The sequence below is a fragment of the Mytilus galloprovincialis genome, chromosome 4 (assembly GCF_965363235.1).
Source record: "Mytilus galloprovincialis chromosome 4, xbMytGall1.hap1.1, whole genome shotgun sequence".
NCBI lineage: Eukaryota > Metazoa > Mollusca > Bivalvia > Mytilida > Mytilidae > Mytilus > Mytilus galloprovincialis.
In genome coordinates, this window is record NC_134841.1 from 15,490,900 (window position 1) to 15,516,574 (window position 25,675).

General features: G+C 32.5%; 1 protein-coding gene, 1 long non-coding RNA gene and 1 pseudogene across 3 annotated transcripts; 2 read left to right on the forward strand and 1 right to left on the reverse strand.

Moving 5' to 3' along the window:
• The first annotated feature begins 1,015 nt into the window (after window positions 1-1,015).
• On the forward strand, window positions 1,016-8,024 carry LOC143071454 (actin CyI, cytoplasmic-like). 2 transcript variants are annotated; one of them, XM_076245754.1, is made up of 7 exons: window positions 1,016-1,083; window positions 2,932-3,089; window positions 3,818-4,063; window positions 5,346-5,484; window positions 5,777-6,079; window positions 6,314-6,433; window positions 7,409-8,024. In XM_076245754.1, exons 2-7 carry the CDS (start codon window positions 2,952-2,954, stop codon window positions 7,612-7,614), a joined length of 1,152 nt encoding a protein of 383 aa, XP_076101869.1. In that variant the 5' UTR covers window positions 1,016-1,083; window positions 2,932-2,951; the 3' UTR covers window positions 7,615-8,024. The 2 variants fall into 2 exon arrangements, with proteins under 2 accessions (XP_076101869.1, XP_076101868.1); XM_076245753.1 differs by lacking the exon at window positions 1,016-1,083 and adding an exon at window positions 1,206-1,339.
• Window positions 8,025-15,934: 7,910 nt separating this feature from the next.
• LOC143070501 (uncharacterized) lies at window positions 15,935-19,980 on the forward strand. The gene is made up of 3 exons (XR_012976553.1): window positions 15,935-16,066; window positions 17,200-17,314; window positions 19,434-19,980. It is a non-coding gene; the product is annotated as an uncharacterized LOC143070501 (long non-coding RNA).
• An 876-nt stretch (window positions 19,981-20,856) lies between these two features.
• Window positions 20,857-21,387, reverse strand: LOC143070981 (microfibril-associated glycoprotein 4 pseudogene; annotated as a pseudogene).
• Between the last annotated feature and the right edge of the window lie 4,288 nt (window positions 21,388-25,675).

The window sequence follows — 25,675 nt, forward strand, 5'->3', positions numbered from 1 at the left end:
ATACTATACAGAATATATATATATATTAACAAGTATAAATGGAAAACTACGTTCAAACCTATGATTGCGTTGGATAAAAAATGCAATTTTTATACGTGTGCATTTAGAACAAATGTCGTTGTAGAAGGGTCTAAATACAGCACAAACAACATTTTCCTAAAGACCAAAGAAGTAAAAAAGCATATTTAAACAAAACGCATTTAACTAACAGGTCGAACAACTGATGCTCTTTAACCCTGATGACTGCCATTTGCGATTGCCAAAAAAAAAAAAAAAAAATGATCACAAAATGTAACAAAATGGATCTTAATATCAATTTAATACTGAACAGAAAACAATAAACTTGTAGCCAAGATATTATGCCACAAACATAAGGTGTGAACAATTGTTTTTGTACACCAGATCCGGATTTCGACAATAAATGTCTCTTCAGTGATGTTAGGGATCAAAAAGGTATTCGGAAGGCCATATAATTTACCCTCAATTTAATATAGACTCTTGAATTTTAAGGGTCAATATAGGATGAACGGATCATATAACCGGAGGGAAAATATGATACAAGCCCAAACGAAAAAATATAAACAAGTCTAAACTGAAAATTCGTCTAAACATCAGCCCAACAATGTTAGATATATAAGTAAAACACCATTGATAATATCGAAACACACGTACCAACATTACTATAATATATAACAAAAAAACAGTGTATACTGGTTTGTATCACTACAATATAATAGTTATTATGGTGAGGTTGAATTTCCTGTCATTTATTTATCATCCACGCACGAATCGAACTAGGCTCATAAAAAAAGTATATCTCGGTACATTAACCTCAGTTTCAGGTATAGATATGTGAATTTTTTTCTGAGACAAGTGATTTTGACCATCCACAAGAACTTGCGGTCAGTACTTTTAATTAATATATGTTACTGTTAAGAACCATTTTAATTTAACTCGCTGGTTTGTAATGAAACGACTAACCCACATTACAGTCACATGTCTTAAAGATCCGGTGTCTGACAAGCATTCTTGTGTAGATGAATATTTTTGACATAATTTAGATAAAAATGGCTGCATGAACAGGTAAGTTTGATTCAAATAGTTCTTACGTCTTTAAAGGCAACTTTGAATATGTTTTACATTTGTCACGTTGAAATGTTGTTGTTGTTCCAAATATAGAAACCGAAATTTACGTCACAATGTACGCGTGTGCAATCGGAACCGACCAAATAGGTTTAGTTACTTGCATTTTCATAGAAGATTTTTGAAAAAGTTAACGGACTACGACGGAAGACGGATGCCATGTGATAAGAAAAGCTCACATGATACATCGGGTCAGGTTAGCTAAAAATGTTGATTAGTATACATAATACGCAAACAAGGATTATTGTCAATACCTATATTACCTAAATAAGTTGTATAATATCAAAGTTATCTTACCTTTTATTGTCACGGTTAATATATATATATCAGTTGGAGATGCGATTGTAAATAAGTCTTTTAAATATAGAAATGATTTTATTAAAATTCTATTCCTTATATGGTGTTTCTTGTTAAACTTATGTTTACCACTAGATATATATACTTAATACTATTAATAGACATTCTGTCAGGTAAAAATCCATGGGACATAACTCATGTTTAAATAAAGTACGTGTAACTAAATAATATCAAAGTACTAAAGTACTGAAAATCGGATGACCGCAAGTCCTTGTGGATGATGACAAGCACATGTCAAAGAAAAAAAATCGCATCTCTATACCTAAAGTGAGGTAAAAAAAAAAAAAATCTGAGACAAGTTCGTGCATGGATGATAAATAAATCATGACAGGGAATTCAACCTCACCGTAATAACTATATATTGTAGTGATACAAATCATTATACTCTGGTTTGTTGTTATATATTATATCAGAAGTCCATTACTAGAATATTATATTTATAATTGTGAATTACATTTATGTGTATTTAATTTTCATCCAGTTGTTTATCATACTATTCTCCTATATTAATAATAGTGCAGTGCAAGTGCATGGATGACACTCTTCTGTAATAATTCGATTTTTCTAATAGATTGGAAGTGAGTAGGCATTCATATTTCCCCGCAAAAAGTTCAGCCTCCCATGCAGAGTTATCGGTCCTTGAGAGAGAACAAACACCGACAACTCTGCATGGGGGATTACATACGTTTCTTGAGTCGTTTCTTCCGCCATCTTCGCTAGCCAAGGGTAACGGTCCACTCCCGCTCTAGAGCGGGATGGGATCGTAACCCTTGGCTAGCGAAGATGTTCTTCCGCATGCGTTAACACATTTTTCTGTACTTATGCATAGATATTAATGATTTTTACTTATATATTTATAATAAAGTATTTTATGAGTATTCATTGAAGAAATGAATTTGTATTTACCCTTAAGCTTTTATGTAAGTGGAGAGGTATAGCCTTCCATATATGATTATTAAATAGCGAAATCTAAGAAATATATTAGAATACAGTTAATTCGTGGAAAAACTGTTTTCATCATATGATTTAAAACAATTTTGATATGACCAAGCATACAGATTTATAGGAGGGTTCATAAAAAAGGAGATTAATTTTAAAGACAAAACGTGAGCATATTTTAAATTGATTTTTTTTATCAAAAAATAATCATGATCATAAATGTGTTTTGCCTTTTGCATAAAATTATAATACATTAAATTTTCATAAAACTTCCAAGGAATTAAAATAACACCAACAATTATATCATATTCTGCATGCTGTGGTTGTTATTTGTTATGCATCAAACAATGTTATCATATAGGCATTGCTCATTGTTGAAGGCCGTACGGTGACCTATAGTTGTTAATTTCTGTGTTATTTTGGTCTCTTGTGGAGAGTTGTCTCATTGGCAATCATACCACATCTTCTTTTTTTATATATAATTAATTTCAGATTTGAAATGCAGTTAAAACATGTCTGCTCCCGGTTATGACGATGACATTGTTGCCGTGATTATAGACAATGGTTCCGGAATGATCAAAGCAGGATTTGCAGGCGATGATGCACCGAGTGCTGTTATTTCTGCAATAACTGGCCGTCCAAGACATCAGGTATAATTCAGAATGAACATTAAGTTTCGTTTACTGTTTTTTGTGATCTGTTAAATTGTTCCTTTTAAAACTGTTACACGATGATGACTGCTGTATATATACATTGAACGACAAATTTATGTGACGTATACAATTTTCTAAGGTCAGACACGCAAATCAATGAATGTGTTTGTAGATAGATGTTTTTTGTGTTCTGTTAAATTGTTCCTTTTGAAATTGTTACACGATGATGACTGTTGTACCCATATTTTGACTATTTTATTTATTATGTCTGTTTAGTTCACGCATCATTGTAAATATAACGGAATTTGATGAGACTGTCATCAAAGTGAGAGGTTTAGTGCTTTAAAACCAGGTTTAATCCACCATTTTCTACATTTGAAAATGCCTGTACCAAGTCAGGAATATGACAGTTTTTGTCCATTCGTTTTTTATGTGTTTTGTCATATGATTTTGCCATGTGATTATGGACTTTCCGATTGGATTCTTCTCTGAGTTCAGTATTTTTGTGATTTTACTTTTTACCGGACATGATGGATACCAAAAATAAAAATAAAACCATGAACTTTTCGATTACTCGTTTCATTATTAAACCTTTTTCAAACAATTTATTTTTAACCAGTCATAATTCAAGGCGGTCAATATATTAGTTTCGTCGTTTTTATTAGAATGAGATTAGATATATTTTTTCTGCAAATTGTATGAACATGTTTTATTATTGATAACAGACTGAGATGGTTAAGCAAGGTTACCAAGAACAGGAATGTTTTATTGGAGACGAGGCACAAAATAAACGAGGCATCCTGAAAATGACATATCCCATTGAACACGGAATAATTACAAACTGGGACGACATGGAAAAACTGTGGTATCATACATTATATAATGAACTCCGAGTGGTTCCAGAACAACATCCTGTCATATTAACAGAAGCTCCAATGAACCCCAAAGCTAACAGAGAGAAAATGACAGAAGTAAACCGTCTTTTAATTGTTTTTACCGACATAAAATTGAGAATGGAAATGGGGAATGTGTCAAAAAGACAACAATCTGACCATAGAACAGACAACAGCCGAAGGCCACAATGGGTCTTCGATGCAGCGAGAAACTCCCGCACCCGGAGGAGTTCTTCAGCTGGCCCCTAAACAAATATGTATACTAGTTCAGTGATAATGGACAGTCTAATTGTTTTGTGATATTATTAGTTATTATTATCAACATTATCAATAACATTCATTAGAATAAAACTATTTTTAGATTAGATACATTACATGTACTTACATACATGTGTATATGAAATTTTCCACCAATAAAAACTCGCCCTTATTATATAGTGAAGATGGAAGAATACGGCGTTTGACACTAAAATCAATTATATATATAATAAGAAATGGCTCTGCTTTCATAATATGACAACAATTATTTTGGCGATAAAGAAGGACTACCTACTAATAAATCTTTTTAAGCTCCCGTCGTAGGGGATATGGCATTAAGTTTTACCTTTGTTCATCCGTCCGTCCGTACGTTCGTACGTCCCAAAAATGATTTCCGTTTTCTAACTTCAGTTCTTCTGAACTGCATGTAATGAAATTTACATGCAATGCCTATTACAACAAAACATAGATCAATTTGAATTATGGTGGCGTCACTTTTACAGTTCTAAAGTTATGCCCCTTTTCAAATGGAATAATTGCTTAATTTTTTGTTTCCGTTTTTACACTTTAGTTTGCCTCAACCAAATGTTATGAAACTTATATACAATGGTTATTACTACAAAACTCAGATCAGTTAATTATAAGTTTGAATTTTGGTGGCGTCATTCTTACCGTTCTAGAGTTATGTCCCTTTACAAATGGAAAAAGTTGATGCATTTTTTGTTTCCTTTCCCTACCATAAGTTTGTCTCAACTAAATATTATGAAAAGTATACACAGAGCTTATTACCAGAAAATTCGGATCAAGTTAAAGTTTGGGTAGCATCACTTTTACAGTTCCAGAGTGGTGTTTCTTTAGAACTTAATATGCAAGCGGGGAGAATCATCTGTGTCTTTTGGACACATTCACCAATTATGTTTTATCTATTCGATTTTTACTTTGTTTTTGATAAACGTATTATAAATTCGATCTGCAATCAAAGTTTCAATTTGAACATAAATTATCATGCTCTATTTTTACACTTTTTTTTTAAAGTGGTATTAAACATAAAAAAGCAATCAATCATTGACGACCATTTATTTATTAATCTATTTATCCGTAGTTTTTTTTTGAATCATTAAATGTTCCTGCTTTCTACGTCGCCATACCAGCCGTTCTATCTCTGTGTGCATCTGGAAGAACAACAGGAATAGTATTTGATTCAGGAGTTGGAGTTTCCCATGCTGTACCAATTTACGAAGGTAAACAAATAAGACCAATAATAGATTATACGTTTAATTCATAATGGCAGGATTTTAAGTAAGTACATGCTATAAAATTCATCGGTAAATCTTGAATTAATATTCTGGAAAATTTATAAAAGACGGATGTTTGTATATATGAAGTTGAATTATATTATTACATGGTTAAATGTCTCTGAGACTGCAATTTGTAATATAAGATACATGTAACTACTATATGTTGTAGTGCATGCTCAATACAGCAGCCTCATTAAAAAAAAAAAAATTAGTAACTTATTAAATTATTTTTCAGGGTATGCTATACCTCACACCATTAAACGTTCTGAACTCGCAGGACGAGACCTTACTGCATATCTCCAAAGAATCTTGCCTGAAAAGACCCATTACGATTTTGCCTCCCCATACATGGAAGGGATAGCAAGTGATATCAAGGAGAAAATGTGCTACGTATGTCTCGACTTCGAACAAGAAATAGACACGTCAGTCAAGTCATCATCTTTGGAAAAGTCATATGAATTACCAGATGGTGATGTCCTAACCATCGGGAAAGAACGCTTCCGGTGCGCAGAAGCATTGTTTCAGCCATCGTTCCTTGGTATGTTTAGTAAATTAAAAAGAAATTATGTCATTTTATTTTATTATTGTAAACTATATTAATTTATTAACCTTAAAAAGTCAAGTTTGTATTTTGTGGGAACAATTCTATTTGTACTAGATTTATTAGAAAAGGAACTAGAATAACCTTAGTTTTTTAACCTTTATGGCTAACTGTTAAGTTTTTTCGTAAGAGTCATAAAATAACTATGTAAATGTTATTAATTAATTTCAGGGATGGAACAGAGTGGAATCCATGAAATGATTCATAATTCCATTATGATGTCAGACATTGATATTAGAAAAGATCTGTACAGTAATATTATGTTATCAGGAGGTTCCACAATGTTTCCAGGTGAGTAATATATTGGATGAGAAGTTTTTTACTTTTATTTCGCATTTCTTTGCAAACCTATCGCACACAATTTAAAGGTTTTTTGTTGTACAGTTTACAATGAAGAACACGACCGTTGCCACTTGTGGAGCAGGAACTACTTACACAGAGCTACTTTAATACAAGTAATCTTGATGCACAAATTTAAAGATGCATATCAAATGTAAATCTGTAAAGCTGTATATAAACTGTACATTTTTAAAGCTGTATATAAACTGCAACTCTGTAAAAATGTACATTATCTGAACATTTTTATATCTGTGTATAAGCTAAACATAGATTCTACCACTGCATCTTGTGTAATACGATATCTATCCACAGTTTATATACAGTTTAATATATGTACATTTTATATACAGCTTTACAGATGCAGTCTACATACAGCTTTACAGTTGACATACAGCTTTACAGCTGTACAGTTTATGTACAGTTTGTACATCAAGATTACTTGTACTAACTGTGTACCATCCGTAGCTAATGAGTTCAATTTGGTTTCTTAGTGAGGTAAACGTATCGAGCAATCTTTATCTTGTTGTGTGGTGCTTTGCCTACTCGTCGTTTGGCTGTCCTGCCATGTTTAAGTCAGTTTTTTATTGGACTTATGAATTTTGATACCCTCTCCACACAGTATATTTCTCTTCTAATTGTTTTGCTGCATATATATCTGAATAATGTCTGTAAACAGTGCATACATGTTATATATTTTCAGAAAAGCAAAATACACACACCCTTTCAAAACCCTCGTAATTTTCTCTCTGGAAGATAGATGTTTCATTGACAGTCACACAACACGTTATTTTTATATGGAAAAATGGAACAAATATTAAAGATAGCTCAAATTAAACGGAATATCTAAGAAAAAATAGCTTTTAAAAACTAATGTAATACATATCGATGCAAAATTATACATTGATTCCTTAATATTTATCCTTTTAGGTATTGCTGATCGACTGAAGAAAGAAATGGAAGCCCTATCGCCTAGTGCAATGAAAACAAAGATTATTGCACCTCCGGAAAGACTATATTCTGCTTGGATTGGAGGATCTATACTTGGTTCTCTATGCACTTTAGGAAAGATGTGTATTTCAAAGCAAGAATACGACGAAAGTGGTCCAAGCATTGTTCACAGAAAATGTTTTTAACCAATGTCAAAAGTTAAGGAAAAGTGGCAATCACCGGCGCAGAGGTCATAACCGTTCCATGTATTCTCTGCAATAGTGAGTGTAGAGTTACATAGTATTGAACAGCAATATAAATAGCAAGGATATGATCTTTGCGCCGGAGATTGTTAAAGTGCAATATTTACAATACTAGCAAGAGCAGATACGACAGTTCGCAAGAAAGAGGATTAGTGCAAAATGTTCAATCTAAAAAACTATAAATATCATACATAATATGATAAAACATTTTCTTTAACCGGTATGAATGTTTCGACATTCCTCAGAAAAGAAACTCTAAATATATGATCCTTCATAGTTTTGTAGGATCTAATTGCAAAAAAAATAAATTAACTCAATAGAACAACCTCTTAGATATAAACCGTTTGCTATCATTTGTTTTCTTTTTTCTCTCACCTTTAAGAAATTCAGAAAAGTAATCGTGTGTTGCATAATAAGCTATTTATCATAAATAAGTTTGATGACAGTCACAAATCGTTTCCACTCCCTAACTTTCAAAACCTGGTCATGAAACTTGATAGATATTTTTTTTAAGTAAGCGTTCATGAAAGTCAGAAAGATAACCGTACAGTAAAAGTCATGGTCGAAAACTAAGATCAACTTAGTCAAACCTGTGATTATGTTTTTAACTTAATAACCCCTTGGTGTGGGGTAATGAAACTTGCTTTATTATTCACCATAACTAAGAGGTGTGTTGTGTATAGAAAGAACAAAGTGTAAAGCATACTGTGTAAGTCATGGTCAAACTATTGGTCAGCCTTGTCACTCTGATACTGTAGTACACGCTTCCACAATCTAACATTTACAACCCTTAGAGTAAGGTCTCAAACTTGGTTTGCCTTTTCACCATTAAATAAATGTGTGTCAGGTGCTAGTTAAAAACCGAACATTGCAAGCGTTTGTCAAAATCTTTGTTCAACTTAGCCGTCCTTGTAGCTATGTACAAACATTTTTCAACTCTTTAATTTTAAAAGCCCTCGGAGTTTGCAAATAAATAAGTGGCAAATAAGAAAATGTCTATCTTACAATAAGATAACTAAAGTATTATTTGAAAAACCTTGATCACTTCTTATATGCATCACGATTTGAATTTTAACCTCAGCGGGACCCGCTATGTGCCATATCCTCTAGTTATGCATCAAATGGAATATTGTAAAACAAGCGGTCTGATATGACTACAAATCACTTCTTTTCTAATACTATGAACAACAAAATAATTTGTTTTGTAAATAATTATCAAAGGTACCAGGATTATTGTTATAATAATACAATACGTCAGACGCGCGTTTCTTCTACATAAGACTTACCAGTGACGCTCAGCTCAAAATAGTTATAAAGCCACACAAATACAAAGTTAAAGAGCATTGAGGACCAAAATTCCCAAAAGTTGTGCCAAATATGTCTAAGGTAATCTATTTCTGGGATAAGAAAATCTCAAGTTATTCGATTTTTCAAAGTTTTGTAACAGGAAATTTATTAAAAAAAATGACCATATAATTGATATTCAGTCAACACCGAAGTGCTGACTACTGGGCTAGTGATACCCTCGGGGAAGAAACGTCCACCAGCAGTGGCATCGACTCAGTGGTGTAAATAGTAATCAAAGGTACCAGGATTATAATCCAATACGCTAGACGCGCATTTCGTCTACATAAGACTCATCAGTGACGCTCAGATTAAAATAGTTATAAAGCGAATCAAGTACAAAGTTGAAGATCATTGTAAAATTATTTCCATATTCCAATACTGTATACTTTATAACAAGATTATTTTCATTTACCTGTGAACATTATTTTATTTGGCTGCATTTGTCCAAGGTTATGGTTGTCTTTCTGATATTGTTTAACATAACATCTCTTACTTTTTTATTTCTATTTACATTGTGTCATAGATAAAATTTATTCGTTCAGTGCATGTTCACTTGTATGTCTTTTGGTTGAGTTAAGCCATTTCAATTTATATTTTATAGTGTGTCTTTCTATGTTGTGATGCTACACTATTGTTTCAGATAAAGGTGAAGGTTGGTACCTATTAAAACGTTTATGCTCAGTGGTTTTCGTTTGTTGATGTGGTTCATAAGACTAGTGTTTCTCGTTTTATTTATTTTTTATATATAGATAAGACCGTTGGTTTCGTGTTTGAATGATTTGGGTCCTTTATAGCTTGCTGTTAGGTGCGAGCCAATGCTCCTTGTTGAAGTCCTTACTTTGACCTACATAGTTTTCTTTAACAAAATATGACTTCGATGGAGAGTTGTCTCATTAGCACTCATACACCATCTTTTTATATCTATTCACTAATTAGAAGGTTTATTTGTTTTTTTCTTGTAAAAACACGATTAAAATCATTTATCAAGCCGGTGATAGATTAAAAGTAAATGTACTTTTTATTGTTTGTATGATTTATTCAAAATAAGAAATGACAGGTCAAATTAAAAGTGTGTTTTTCATCATTTATCTAGTTTTTCTTTATGTATGTATCTTTGCTTTCTTTATGGATCATAATGTATTACAGTTGGAATAAAGATAATCATATAAATTCAAAACCATGACGTAAATAAAGTTCAATATAACCGTTTTATCAATCAAAAACTACAGCTATCAAATAACACAAATTAGCAATTCTAAGAAATGAATAATAATGCAACCTTTCCCCCAGAAAGCATATTTAACATCTATTAAAATCGTTATTTCTACAATGCATTCCACGATTGTTGTTTGTATATACCCACGATTATAAGTAGTCGGTCGATTCGGTATAATTTATAGGTTTGTCTGTCAAACTTTTGAATGAAAACAATCTTTTTTTTATTTTGCAGTATTCTTTTTATTTATTATGAAGATAGTTAATGTAAACTATGGTTGTAGAAAGAATTCCGATTTTCTTCAATTTCCCCCAAATAACCAATGACCAAATAAGTCATATATATTGTCTTATCTGTTTATAGCTGAGGAAAAGTAGCTCGCTCTTATGTCCTTATGATATATTTTGACAATTTGCGGACTATAGATGGCCAAACAATAATTTAAGGATTTAAGAGATACGGTTCTGTAGCTTATTTGTCATAAGTTTTCGTTTGAGTTTTGTATAATCATTCTTCAAATCCTAAGGCTTGTTTAAGCAGACTAGATAAGACGACACTATTTGCTTTAGTTTGGCAGCAGCATCAATGATTCCTATTTATAAGATGAAGAGACAGGTGGATGTTTGTCGTTTCTACAACTACTAATCAGCGTCCTGGGGTTGAAGTCATAAAACTTTTCTCAGTGCTTGGAGCACAAAAATCATGCTCGAAACAAGAAATCCAGCATTCTAATTGGTTGATTTTCGAGTACGAGTACAAAAAACTGACTCGAAAGTTTTATGACCGCAAGGCCTGAAGCTAACATGCACAGTATAGGTTGTATCTCCACCTCTCATTATATACGTTTGATGATATGACTAACCGTTAGGTTGGAACAAAAATGATTTCCGATTGGTAGGTTAACCATGTTATGTCTATTTTTGTCAAGACTTAATGTATATGATGAAAGTTTTCCATCCCTTTCATGAATGTGACCTACTGAATTAGACTATTTACCGGATTTGCAATAACATGAGCAAGCGACGGGTGCCACATGTGGAGCAGGATTTGCTTACCCTTCCTGAGCACCTGAGATCACCCCAGTTTTTGGTGGGGTTCGTGTTGCTTATTCTTTAGTTTTATATGTTGTGTCATGTATACTATTGTTTGTTTGTCTTTTTAATTTTTAGTCATGGCGTTGTCAGTTTATTTTCGATTTATGAGTTTGACTGTTCCTCTGGTATCTTTTGTCCCTATTTTATTCTAATCTTTGTATGTGCTTATTCGTTTGTCTCGTTAGAAATGTTGAACCACAACTTGAATTGAGTACATTGTATAATTTTTTACCAACAACATACCATTTTCAAAGAAATTAGATTGGGGATGGCGTTGTTTACATGTACACTCAGATTTTCCTCGGAAGCCACTACTGAGTAACACGCTTTTGTTGTTATTAACATAAATATTGTAAAAGTAACTTGCAAAAACCTATTAATTTTGCCACTGCTATATTTAAAGGCGACCTTGATTATTCATATTGTAATAATGTAAAATTTGCAATTGACTTAATAATTTTCTTTTCGATAAATCAAATTAACGGTCAAATATTACATAGATCTACGATTATTCTCCTTTGTAACTCCATATGAATGTGGATCAACGGACTGAGTCCTCGTTTAACCGAATGACGACCTTGAAAACTGCAGACGGAAGGTACATCATGATTTGTTTTTATTTTTATTTTTTTATAAAATGTGAATCAATCTTCATACATAAATGTTTCGCTTATATGTGTAATGTTTTTGTTTTTGCACAACCTTTACATTATTCTTACAAAATAATACGTTTTCTTTACAGACAAGAAAAAAGAATGAGACGTTTCGTGTTAATTTCAATATTTTTGTTGTTATTTTGCCATTGCAGTTTTTCAATGCCACTGAATATCGAGGAATATAATCCCGTGGACTACTTTTTTCGCCAAAGTAAGTATAATTGTTTAATAACATTTTTGTTTAACCAAACAGGCTATAGTCGTTTGATTTTTAAAATATATACATAAAAGAAATAAAATTGCAGTCTTTCTTTTGTCCACTTTTGTCCATCTGACATTAGATGTAAGAAAAAAAGAGAAAACTTTTTTACAAAAAATTGTCATGACTTTTTTTTGTTGTAGTAGATCTATACAGAGTGAACTCTTAAAATATCAAACTGCATTGTGTTTTGATTATCTTTTAAACTTATTCTTGTCTTGATTATATTAAACTAGTTATTTTATCTTGATATGGCAGTAACTAATTGTATATTTGTCTAGTAAAAACTTTAAAATAATTTCAGGAGATAGGTCCTATAACACCATGACCAATTACAACAGCCTAGGCAGAGTTGGTGGTACATCGAATAGGAGAGTTTATTATAATAACTTTAAATGATTTTCATCGATCTGATATCGTCATCTGACATTGGAGTAAACTGTGTAAAGATATTTTTGTTTGATCAATGCGTAAAACAATTAATTGAGAGTTTGTCATTATTTTATTTTATTAAAATGTACAATAAAATATATTAAAGAACAATTGGGTATTATGTTAATTCTAGGAGTATTTTAAGCACTCTAAATGTGTATTTACTAGGTTGTTGTTTTCTTATACAATGACTCTGAACAACATTGTCTCATTTCGAAATGTTAAACAAAAAACTGCGAAACTTGTAAGATTTAATTAACAGATGCCCATCTCACTATTAATCTAACTAAATAGTTATAAGTTATTCTTTTACCAGAAACTACGATGATCTGATATGTAAATCAACAAATGTGGTCTACAGGTTTACCTTTGTGGATTGACAAACGTCGGTGAAACGAAAAGAAAGCTAAATACCCGTATGTGCATGTGGTCATAGCTCAGACATCAACAACAATGCCAGCGACATTGTTTAAAAGCATTTCAATCCTTTCTATGCAAGTTCGCATAATCGAACACATACCACATGACTAACAATTCCTATCTTGCAACACCTCTTCGAGACAAAAAGAAGACTACTGGATTCGACAATTGGGAACTGCAAGACCATATGGTTGCAATAACAAAATTGATGAAATATGTATTCTGCCTAGTCCTACGTGTAGTTGTGTGACTTTGATGTACATTGTCAACTCTACTCCTCGACATGTATGCAGTCATGGAAATGATCATTCTCATTATATATTACCTACTTTCTATGATGTCTCTGTTAATGACCTACAACACTATTATGTATTCCTAACATTCGCACGAATCTTTATTCATTACCCCCTTTCAAAACTTCATTCTCTAAACAATATATGTTACAAAACCACTGTATTCAAACTTACAGCTATCATTTCTGATATTGCAAGGCACAGACTTTTCAAATCAGTTCGCATTGGAAAAGATGAAAAGGGGGAAACGATACTTTCTTAAATTTTCCTTATGTCAACAAAGATTTCAATGCGATAACTTGGGCAATTTCCTTCATCATATATCATTTCATTTGAAAATACCTCCCTATCTTCAAGATCAGTCTGTAACTACCTATTCTTTTACATATACCAATCCAATTGCATGTAAATATTTTAATTACAAACACCTGTTGCAGGATCTCAGGACTTCCAGTCTAAACCTCCTGATTGTGCCTGTGCTAGTTTCCCATTCATATATAATTCAGCTGGCCACATTTTTAATGGTGACCTAAACGTAATCAATACGATTCTCTGCGACATGTACTATCCAAAGGCCAGAAATATCGTGAGCCCAAATCCACCAATTGCATGGAAACACAACTTCATAATACTGACGGATTCAGTCATGGATTTGTATATATAATTTATACCAGGCAATGGGTTAAACACAAGATATATAGATACGTAGATACTCTTTCCGAAATGATTACGGGTGTGAGGTCAGAATCAGACTTAAGAAAATGAATGGGTCTATGAATACCCATGCTACATCAATTGGTAAAGAACCAAAATGTTACAAAAATCTTGTTCTACCTCCATGACAAATATGTTGTTGTCCCCACAAATAAAGTCTCAAACAACAAAAGCTGTGTGTATATGATACCTTGACGACATAAGTTCCCTTACAAACAAAGGCACATTCCTGGGTCTTCCAAATGCTTCACGGAATCTCATTCTTAATTATCAACATCAACAAATACCCATGCTACACCAATTGGTAAAGAACCAAAATGTTACAAAAATCTTGTTCTACCTCCATGACAAATATGTTGTTGTCCCCACAAATAAAGTCTCAAACAACAAAAGAATCTCATTCTTAATTATCAACATCAAACAACTCAAAAACATGCTTGAGAGCTTTTGTGAAACTACCTATTCTAGATGTGACGTGAATCAGGTGGGGAGACTAAAAAATTCTAAAGATCTTTAAAAGTACATACAATCTAAGACTTGTTCATCTTGCATTATATATTAAAACATTTGACTTTTCTACACTCTCTGCACCATTCCAAACTAAAAGACAAATTGAAAGAGCTCGTCCTGATTTGCTTCATCAAAAAGAATGGCTAATGTAGATAAAAGTATCTTGTCTTAGAGAGCTATAAATCCTATATATAGCTACTTTATGAAAAATCGTTTAGATTCGAACAAAAAATTTCCTGAAACTGACATTATCAAGATGCTTGATTTCTTGATTGACAACATACATGTATTTGCTGCGTTTAAAGGAAGTGTTTTTCGACAAGAAATTATCGGCATTTCCTTAGGAACTTACTTGCTGGATTGTTCTTTTATTCACACGAAGCTGACTTAATACAGGTTGGGGAACTTATTAGGAAGAAAGTAAAGAATTAACATTATCTTTTAACTTTACTAACCGCTATATAGATTATGTTCTCTCTCTAAATAATTAAAAATTTGGCCACATATATTTATCCCATCGAACTTGGGATATAGGATACATAGATAAGTGAAGTCTGCCTCAAATCTTGACTTAAATCAAGAAATTGACAACGAGGCTCAGTTAAAAACAATAATTTACGACAAAAGATATGATTTCTGCTTCTCAATTGTGAACTGTCCATTTCTATAGAGCAACATAGCGTCTGCATACAAAGTATATCTCCCAGTTGATACGATATTCCAGGACTTATGTTTCCTATCATTATTTCCGTGGTAGAGGATTACTGATCACATGGAAGCTTTTAAACAAAGAGTTACAAATGAAGAAGTTGAAATCACCCCTTCATAAATTTTATGGACGCCATCATGAGTTCGTTGACCGTTACCAATATAAATCATAAACTATTCATAACATGATTGCAAAGTATAGCGCAAAATATCAGAAAACAAATCTTATTGATACAGTTTCAGATGTAGATGATGTTATTAATTCATAAGAAGAGACATATTTTGAGTTTTAAAGTTCCCTGTACTTTCGTAAAGATGGTAGTTAAAATTATTTGCTTCATTAAAAGCTTCGTCATCATCGATCATTTCTGATTGCTTACAATATGAAATCAAGATTTATAGTATTAACACGTACAAAGGCATGTGTTTTTGTTTTACTTGTAACATTAAATTTTATGCGATTATTGCAACATTGCATAAAAAAAACAATCTTTTTTCGTGGTCTTTTACTAATTTTCAAATCTAAACATCTCATTCATCAAATATAAATAAACAAAACATGCATTTTAATTTTACATACTATTAAAAGGAAAAAAGGCTGTAGAGATCAAACTTGAAGTATACAGCTTCAAAGGCTCAGTTATCAGGGACATATGATACTAGTATGTTTTCTTGAAGCATACAGATCATTCTACATAGACCCAGTAATCTAAGGCTTAAAATTATACCGGTGTTCCGTTTACACTGTAAGTATTCTCTAAGTTGCTACGGTGTTTAAGTAAAATTTTATTGTATTTGCTCTTCATTTTTTTTAACTTTAAATTTTATTGAATTTGTTTTTTATATAAACAAAATATAAAATGTGGTATAATTACAAATGAGACAATTCTCCACAAGAGACCAAATGACACAAAAATTAAACAAGCCCGGAACCCGTCATTAAGTGGTTGTTGTGTGTTGCTGTGTTAAATAACTGTTTTTCGTTCATCATTCTGTAGATAAATTAAGCAGTAAGTTTCCTAGTTTGAATTGTTTTACATTAGTCATTTTGGGGCATGTTATAGCTGGCTATGCCTTAGTGTCTTTGTTCATTGTTGAAGCCCGTACGGTTACCAATAGTAATTGTTGTTAATTACTGTGTACTTTGGTCTGTTTCGGAGAGCTGTCTCATTGGCAATCCTACCACATCTTCTTTTTATAAAAGAGGGGTGAAAGATACCAGAGGGACATTCAAACTCATAGATCAAAAATAAATTGACAACGCCATGGCTAAATACGAAAGAGACGAACAGACGACAAATAATAGTACACAAGCCACAACATAGAAAACTAAAGACTAAGCAACACGAACCCCACCAAAAACTGGGGGTGATCTCAGGTGTTCATAAATTGTGTCTGCTCTGAAAATGTCTAAAATTCTCGCTTAAAGAGGGGCGAAAGATACCAGAGATACTCAGGTGTTCCGGAAGGGTTAGCAGATCCTTCTCCACATGTCGCACCCGTCGTGTTGCTTATGTGATAACAAATCCGGTAAATAGTCTAATTCGGTATGTCACAATCATGAAAGGGAATTGTAGTTGCGACATAAGGAACAAATCCGATATCATTTGTGAAACGGTTATTCCAAAACGGTCAACCAAATCGTGATGGCGTCCGTAAACTTTACGAAGGGATGATTGCAAGTTCACTATTTGGAACTCTTGGTTTAATAGCTTCCTTGTGAGCAGAAACCTCTATCAAGAAAATCATGATAGGAAATCATCATCCGAAATGCAAGCACGGTAATATCGTATGCAGGTGCTGCTGGAATGTTGTTACTTAGAAATTAAATGTCTTAACCAGTTCATTTTTTGTTATTCCACTTATTACTTTTATTTAGTTTTAGAGAATATAAACTATGAGAAACATCGTATTCTTTTCCATTTTGTTGCTGTCAGTCTCTGGTCAAGGGTTTATACCAAAGTTTCAATCTGCAGACTATTTCTTTGACCAAAGTAAGTGTATTTTACATAGTAACTCAACTTTATTTTACATATGGAATTGACACAGATGGACGATTTCAAACTAGAATCTAAATATAAAGCGCAGATTTAAATTTTAAATTGTCAACTTCTCATTTCTCAACAGTAACATGACCTCTTTTCCATTGTATTGCGTTGAGATATCTCAGTTATCAGTTACATTCGTTTGTGTTTACACTTTACAGGTTATTACATGTAACAGGTGCGCTCCTTATACATAAACTGCTCCAACAGATTCACGAGTAAGAACGACTGAAAACAACACTTTATAGTATTAACGATCACCATCACGAATTGGTTGACAGACAAGATGTGTCGGTTTCTCCACTCACAAACGTATTGTTTGCGGTCTTAGATCTTTGTAATTTTACTAACTGTGTACGTTGTATTCCCGATGATTCTGGTTGAGTCCATGCGTATTAGGAGACGCTTACCAAAATCGACACTCCCAAATTGCTCCATATGGAGTTCTTGCGATTCCCTCAGTTTTTTGTTTGCTATTTAATCGATTTACTTTACTCTTATACAAATTTTGCTGAACTCTAAACATGATTGTTGGTTTACTTTATAAAAAATGCTGTTTCGCTCTATATGATTCGTTCTTTACTCAAATTCAAATGTTACTTTACACTAATATAAATGTTTCTCTTTTCTAATGCAAATATCGTATATCACTAATGCAAATATCGTATACCACTAATGCAAATGTTGCTTTACTCTTTTCAAGTTCTGATTTGCTCTATACAATTAATGCTTTTCTCTATATAAATGTTTCTTTTATCTATACTGTTTGGTAAACTCTATATATTATTAGTCAACAAAGAAAACAGCATAAACAAAAACAGTCAAAAGGTCTTGGATAATATCTAGAGCAATCAATATCTTGATATCAATTTTACTGTTACGTAAACAATTTCATCATGGTTTAGTCATACTAGTATTTGTTGATTTACGCTATTGCGTTCTAAGAATCGCACTATGAAAATAAATTTAACGCGCCTTTGTTTGAAATAAATCATGCAATTCATTTTTAAATATTGGCAATCTATTTAAGGTGGTACCTAACACTACAGGGAGATAACTCTGTAAAGTCAGCTTAACGTTTTAATTACGTTGTGTTGTATAGGGAATATTAAGCTTCTTAATGATCAAAATTGGTGTTTGTCAAACTGCTATATAACCAGTGTATTTTTTCTGACAAAACGGTTGGTTCAAAATTTTTGAAATTTTTATATTTTGGTTAAAGGGTCAAAGTAAATACTTTGTCAAAATTTAATTAAAATTAAACGAGCCAAATTAATTTTAGTGAAAGTGTTAGGTACCACCTTAACAATAAGATTTCACTTGCTTCTGAAATAACTTTTTTCACGGAATGTTAACTTGCAATCAGCAACACAATGACTGCCACTTGCATTTGTGGAGCAGAACATGATTAAATTTCGTGCAGTTTTAGTTGTGTACTGTTCTTGTTGCTCAGTCGACACATAGTTCGAACATGAGATAATTTCCTGTTTCAGTTGATGTTTGGTTCTTCAATCGATGCATGCATGAGTCTTCTTTTGGTATTTATCCCTCTTTTCATTCGTCCTAGTTGTATGGCTTTACTTAAGAAGTTGTTTGTCAACCATGTGGCGATTCATTGAGATCGGCGAGCGGAGTAACACATTTCCACATAATAAAATAAATGGAGAATGTGTCGATTGACACAGATGATGACACAGCTTGCAAATAGACGCTATAGACGGACACAAATAGAGAGTGTTAAAGTGACGCCACTCAAATCCGCACTTGATCTGTGTTTTATGGTTATAAGTTATCTAATTAAAATATAGAGCTATGATTTCGTAATCTCCATATTGGTGAAGGGCATAAAAACCTTGTACTATTGTGTTTTTTTTTGTGGTTTTCTTTGTTTTTACTCGTTTTTAATTTCGGTCAGGTTTCTTATAGAAAATTTAATTTTTATAGTATATACTTCTTATTTCTGTCGTTTCACACTGTTTCTCTTACTGATTTTCTTACATACAGTCATGTATTTTAATTATCACATAAATAATTGTCAGTTATACTAATTCGTTTTTGTTATTTTCAGGAGATTTGTATTATAGAATGATGCCTCAATTGTTCAACTTCGGATCCAGACCACGTGTATCTAATGGTACAAGTAGTTCGACGTTGACAAGACTTTACTATGATGGTTAATAAGTAAAAAAAAACACATTTTAAAAATATCCTTCTACAGCAAGTTACTATATATAATGGATCTGTATGAATATACAAACAATGAAATATTTATGCAAAATTCCCAAGAATAGCAAAATGTGGACTATTTTCAAAATACCTAGTATTTACCGGGTTTTTTTTTTCGAAGACAAAATTTTGACTTGAATTTTGACTTGAACATCTAGATATTTCGACTTAAAAACTCGAAAAATATACTCATCTTAAATTGCAAATTGTTTATTTAGTGTTGAATCTTTATGTGAGTTTAGTTATAATTATGATAAATTTAAACTAAATGTTTATTACTAAACTGAAAAATTTAAAGCATACGCCATACAAATAAACATGAAAATATTTATCAGAAAAAAATACTTTTGCAGTGTTTAACAAATCGTAGTTTAAAAACACCTATGAAATTACATGTAAAAATACAATGCTCGACAAAAAATAAAGTAAAAAACAAACCAAAAAAATGCATATCAACGTGCCTTATTTTACATCTGTCATTCACGATTCGAACGCATTACTTATTCTTCCACGACCATGTGTTCTGATATTCTGGAACAAGTGTTTGAAGTACAGTAAATTGTTCGTTCAATTATATTTTTTTTTTTACAAACTTGATGTTTTATTATTTGTCACTAAAATGTATTGACTTTGAACTAGCTTCAGTACGTAATTCAGGCCGTTTAAAATGCTCAAGTGCCTTTTATAGCTTGCTGTGCGATATGGGTTTCGCTCGTTGTTGAACTTATAGTTAGATACATTAACGTCATTTGGTCTCAGGTTTATATTTGTCTCATTGGTGATCATCATATAACCACATCTTCTTATTATTAACCATTAGTATCAACCATCGTGACCAGTTGATTTTGTATGGTATCCAATTCCTTTGGGCAGTCATATTGGATTTGCCCCCCAAAAAATTAAAGATTTGTGATTGTGTTTCTCATTCTCCATACAAACGAGCGTTTTTCAATATCATAACCTTGAATTTTCTATGCTAAAAAAGAATAGTGTCCAGTAATGATTATAAACAAAAGACCAAGATATGTATAGTTATGAACTATTTCTAAAAATCAAATACAAATGCGTGCTTGCTTCATTTCTCTAAACAACATTTTGTTTTACTAGTATTCACTTTGAGTTTCCACATATTGCAATGAATCCACAAAGTATCAATCGACATATTACAGCCATTCATTGAATACAATATCATTCATAGATTTTTTTACTTTCACTTTTTATTTAGAAAATCGACCACGAAATATTTGACCTCTTTTTTCTTACTGTTATTTCTGTTTAGGTCTGACCTTCATGCTTACAGATTTTAAGGAATAATGATAACCACGCCACTGTCCCCAGTTTATTCCTTCTCCATACGCTGTGTTATTGTAGTCTCCATTGATGTTCATATGGTGACATTTGTTGTACCAGAAACCTCCACCGCCAAATCGATCGACACATTTTGTAGGCCAGTAATCATTATCAATTGTACCAGCAGAAAACAACATACCATCATGATTACGAGCTGCATCTCCCACATTACCAGCATAACCACTTATATTTAATTGATATTTGCTATGTTTGTCTGTCAATGAGAAATAACTATACACCGCATAACCAGTATTGCCTTCCCAATCCTCAAGGTCAAATCTAACTTCAAAGTCACCAGAACTTACAAGTGTATGCATATTGTCCAGACCAAACCAGTATTCACCATCAACATCGCCAAAACCTTCTTGGTATTCCGCGTAACTCTTCTCGAAACTTAAGGAACCGTCAAACCGACGCTGTATTACAGACCAGCCCCCGTTATCCATATCACAGTAAATATGGAAGTCGTCCTTCGTACCGTCTAGTGAAACATTATACACACCGTTTCCTTTGGAGTAACAACTGTAGATGTCATAACAGTTATGACTATTAGTGCTCTTGTCTAGTTTAAAATAGGTGGATGAAGAATCTGTACTTCCGTCAGTGGCTATGAAATGTTTGTTATGGCAGTTACATTTGTTTTTTTGTAATGACGCACTAAGCCAAATTTCATCATGATCCATACAGAATGCAATGCAGTCTGTATAAGAGCTTTCATCTTTGGATGAAACAATATGGTCTTTAAATAGTCTTCCTGGAATGACCTCTATACAATTAAACTGATTTAATTCTCCAGAAATGCACGACAGCAATAATAGAACTGCAATTAGTAATAAAAACATAGTTTCTATTTCAAAGAAGTAAAACTGCAGTATTAATTGCAATGAAATTACATCAAATCTGGGACTTCCGTCAGTTGACCGTTTAAGGTATAAAATAGTTCTGTGGCAACACGAAATTTTTCTCAATAATCAAGCTGAATTAAAACGCCAGATGGAGGCGATCACCATTGGAGTGTCAATATTTTCATATCATGAAAACGGCAGTATATAAAATTAATGGCATTATCGTTCCAATGTCATATCGACAACTCAGAGATTGTAACAAATAGTCTAATTATTGGTGTTCAAAAAATCCTTTTAATTGCTATAGTATTGATGTGATTATCTTATGGTAAGAAATTGATTTGAATGTTCAAAATTGATCACATTAATTAACTGCTCTACAACCGAATGGTACAAAGGTAGCACTTTGTTATCCTGAAGAAATACTAGTAATTGTTCTTTAAATTATCTGGATTTAGTTTTAGCAATATTTTATTCAAAAAGTGCATGAAATATATTTATACAATATAAATACAGGGATTCGGAAACAAGAAAACTTATATAAATCCGTCTCCTTTATCTCGATTTGATGGCAAGCTTTTTTAGATACATATAAACGTTATAGATATTTGCCTTCTTAAAACTCGTGTGCTATCAATCAGATTGGTTATTTTTCTGGCTTCGTCATATTAGTCGCTGTCCCATTGACATATGTAATACTTCTTCAGTTAATAATGTAAATGTTCTCACGAAGGTGAAACTGAGAATGGAAATGGGGAATGGGTCAAAGAGACAACAATCCGGCAAAGGTCCCTCCTTTTTAAAATTGAATTTATCGAAACTAGTAGTTATTCTACAATAATAGTTTATTGGTCAGTGTTCAAGCACCCATACACACACAACTTATTCCTAGGAAGCAAAGGAAATACAGTACAAGTAACAAAGGTGGCGGTTTTTCGACCGTTTTCTTCTAATATTTCTAACGTTAATAGTGTTATTATATCTAAGTTAGATTTTTAATTTCAAGTAAAACTTTTGAGTATTCCTTTTCTGCTATATTTTACATATAAACAGGAAATCATCAGCAAACAATTGTACACTGGATTTGACGTATTCCGGATGGTCATTTATATACAGACGGGACAAAGCAGGGGTCCCATGGCTGCACCCTTGCTGTGGCAACTCTGAAACATTCCTCTGCTTCTTCTGATGATTTTCCCTCAACTAGCACATAATGTTTTTGAATGTTAAGGAACCTCTCGACCCATTTGAGAGTATACTCACAAACGGCGTAATTCATAAGTTTTTGGAGAAGTCACTGGTGCAGTGATACATCAAACACCTTCGCAAAATTAATTAGTTGTGTGTCGATTTGTAGGCCAATGACTAGTTGTGTCTGACAAGAGTTGATAATGCACCTTTTAAAATTAACATATTTGAATAATTTGCCACGAAAAAGAAAAATTCTCCGACTTTAACATATGGAAATGATGACTGACAACTAAATTAACGAAATTATTGAAATTAGAAAAATACTGTGCCAATATCAAAAGGCACTGTCTGTTTGAATCATATGAATTACAAACATAGTAGATAGACCAATGTTCGAACATAAATTTAATTATTATTAAAAAAAAAAAAAGAGAATAAAAAAAACTCGAGAAAAAAAATAATTTTTGTTTCATACAGGTAAATTTTGCGGGGCAATAATATTGAAAAATATTCTAAGTTTCAAATTCCCTTTAACCATTGGTCTAATTTGATATTTTATAAAAGCTAAGTAACAGGTCACTGAAACATTATAATCTACTCAACATACGTAAAAATAGAAACAAGGCGTCACCTTTAACGAACAAAATGCCCTGCGGCAAACATTTGCTGCAAACTTGCCGCAACCATTTTACCATGAAAATGAAGGTTGCCACAGGCTTGCTGCAAACATAATTATGCAAACTAGATATGCCGCAAGCTTGCGGCAATTGTTTGCTGCAAGCTTGCGGCAATTGTTTGTTGCAAACTTGCGGCAAACTTGCATGAACTACACATATACCAAGGTCATGTGTATATTCAATTTATCTCTTTCAAATTACACAGCAGCATTCAATTCAATAGTCAATTACTGCCTGTATACAAACAGTCATTGAAAGAATTGTTGCAAACTTATAAGATTGAAGATAATACATACATGTATTTGAGTTTTGAAAAGGGGGCAGGGGTCATTCTCATCATATATCTGTATTAAGAAATAAAAAAGGATAAATCTCAAATGTATTGAGTATAAAATTGTATTACAGAATTGAACTTAATTTTAATAAACATGGTACAGTACATCAGTTACAAAATTCAAACTTATAATAGCTAAAGGGTTTCAAACACACATGCATGTATATATAGTTGATGATGACATTAATTATACTATTAAAACATGCAGTTCTATGAATTATTTGTACTTACAAAATAACATACTGAATATTCTATATTATTGAACCAAAATGCCTCCTAGATCTCTTATATGTGAAATGCATTTACCAAATACAACCAACATGACCTAGCCACAATTTCAACTTGTTAGCTTCCAGGGAGTGCCAACTAGGCATGTCCAGTCAATATTGTGTAATTCTGGCAATGTTCTGGCAATATATATAGAATGGTCAAAGTTTTCTGCAATCTTGCAGCAAACATATAGAATTGTCAAAGTTTTCTGCAATCTTGCGACAAACATTCGTTATTATCTTCAACTTTCTGGCAATCTTAGGGCAAACATTGATGTTTCTGCAAACTTGCCGCAAGCTTGCAGCAAAAAAGCTCTGTATTAGCCTCCCTTAGGAGAGATAGTGATACCAATACAATATTAATGCATAACACAATATATACAAATTCGAATAGATAAACACACAAAAGAAAAAAAAAATAATTGAAAGTACTTTAAACTTAATTCATATTGTTAATTAGGATTGAGAAAAAACTTTGAACTTAATTCATATTGTCAATTAGGAATGAGAAAATGTTTTGCCAAATCTGTAAACATATTTGACGCATAAAAATTGAAAACGTTTTTTTCTGCTCACAGCCTAGTTCAAATTCGGTTTCGCATGACAGTAAAAATGTAACAGAAATCTTCATCAGCTAAGGAACCAAGAAAGCACTGACAGTTATTGGGTTTATGCATAGTAGCTCGCATCAGAATTCATCCCGAATGTCGGATAAATAGTCACACGACGAAACTGCGCAAATGCACGGGTCGGTGAAAAGTTTTCCACATTTATCACATAAAATAATATCTCTGTTCGTATTGTGGACCAAACAACACAGGGATACTATGTAATTTGCCTGTTTACGCAAATACGGAAAGTCTAATGCAACTGTCCATGCAGGATGAGGCTGAAATACTTTATGTATCTTCTTGAGTATGTTAAAGTCACTATCTATATTTATACGTTGCTGCCTTTCCCTTAGTTCATATTCAAAAATAGATCTGTGAACTATTCGCTTCCATATACGCTGAGACGGAAAATGTCCGGTATCCATAAACTTTGTTAAATAGTCCGTTAAATGGTATTTGTATCTAGTAAATTCACATAGTCCTTTAAAAAATCTGATGCACAATTGATGTACTGTTGATCGAAATACTTTAGTTCAAAACGTTTACGTACGAGAATACGAAATGAAATTGCTCTTTTGGGTAAATTACAAATTCGTCCGAAGAACAGTAACTTGCGTTCACTAATAAAACTGTCTAGGTTAAACCAACCGATGAGAGAAAGGCACATATCAGTTCTTGTCCGTCTAGGTAATCCTTGAATGAACATAGTGATGCGTTCGTTCTAACATACGTGTTTCTGTTTTAGATAGCTTGCCCCAGATATCGCATCCGTAAAGAGCTTTTGGGTAGCATACTTGGCAAATAATC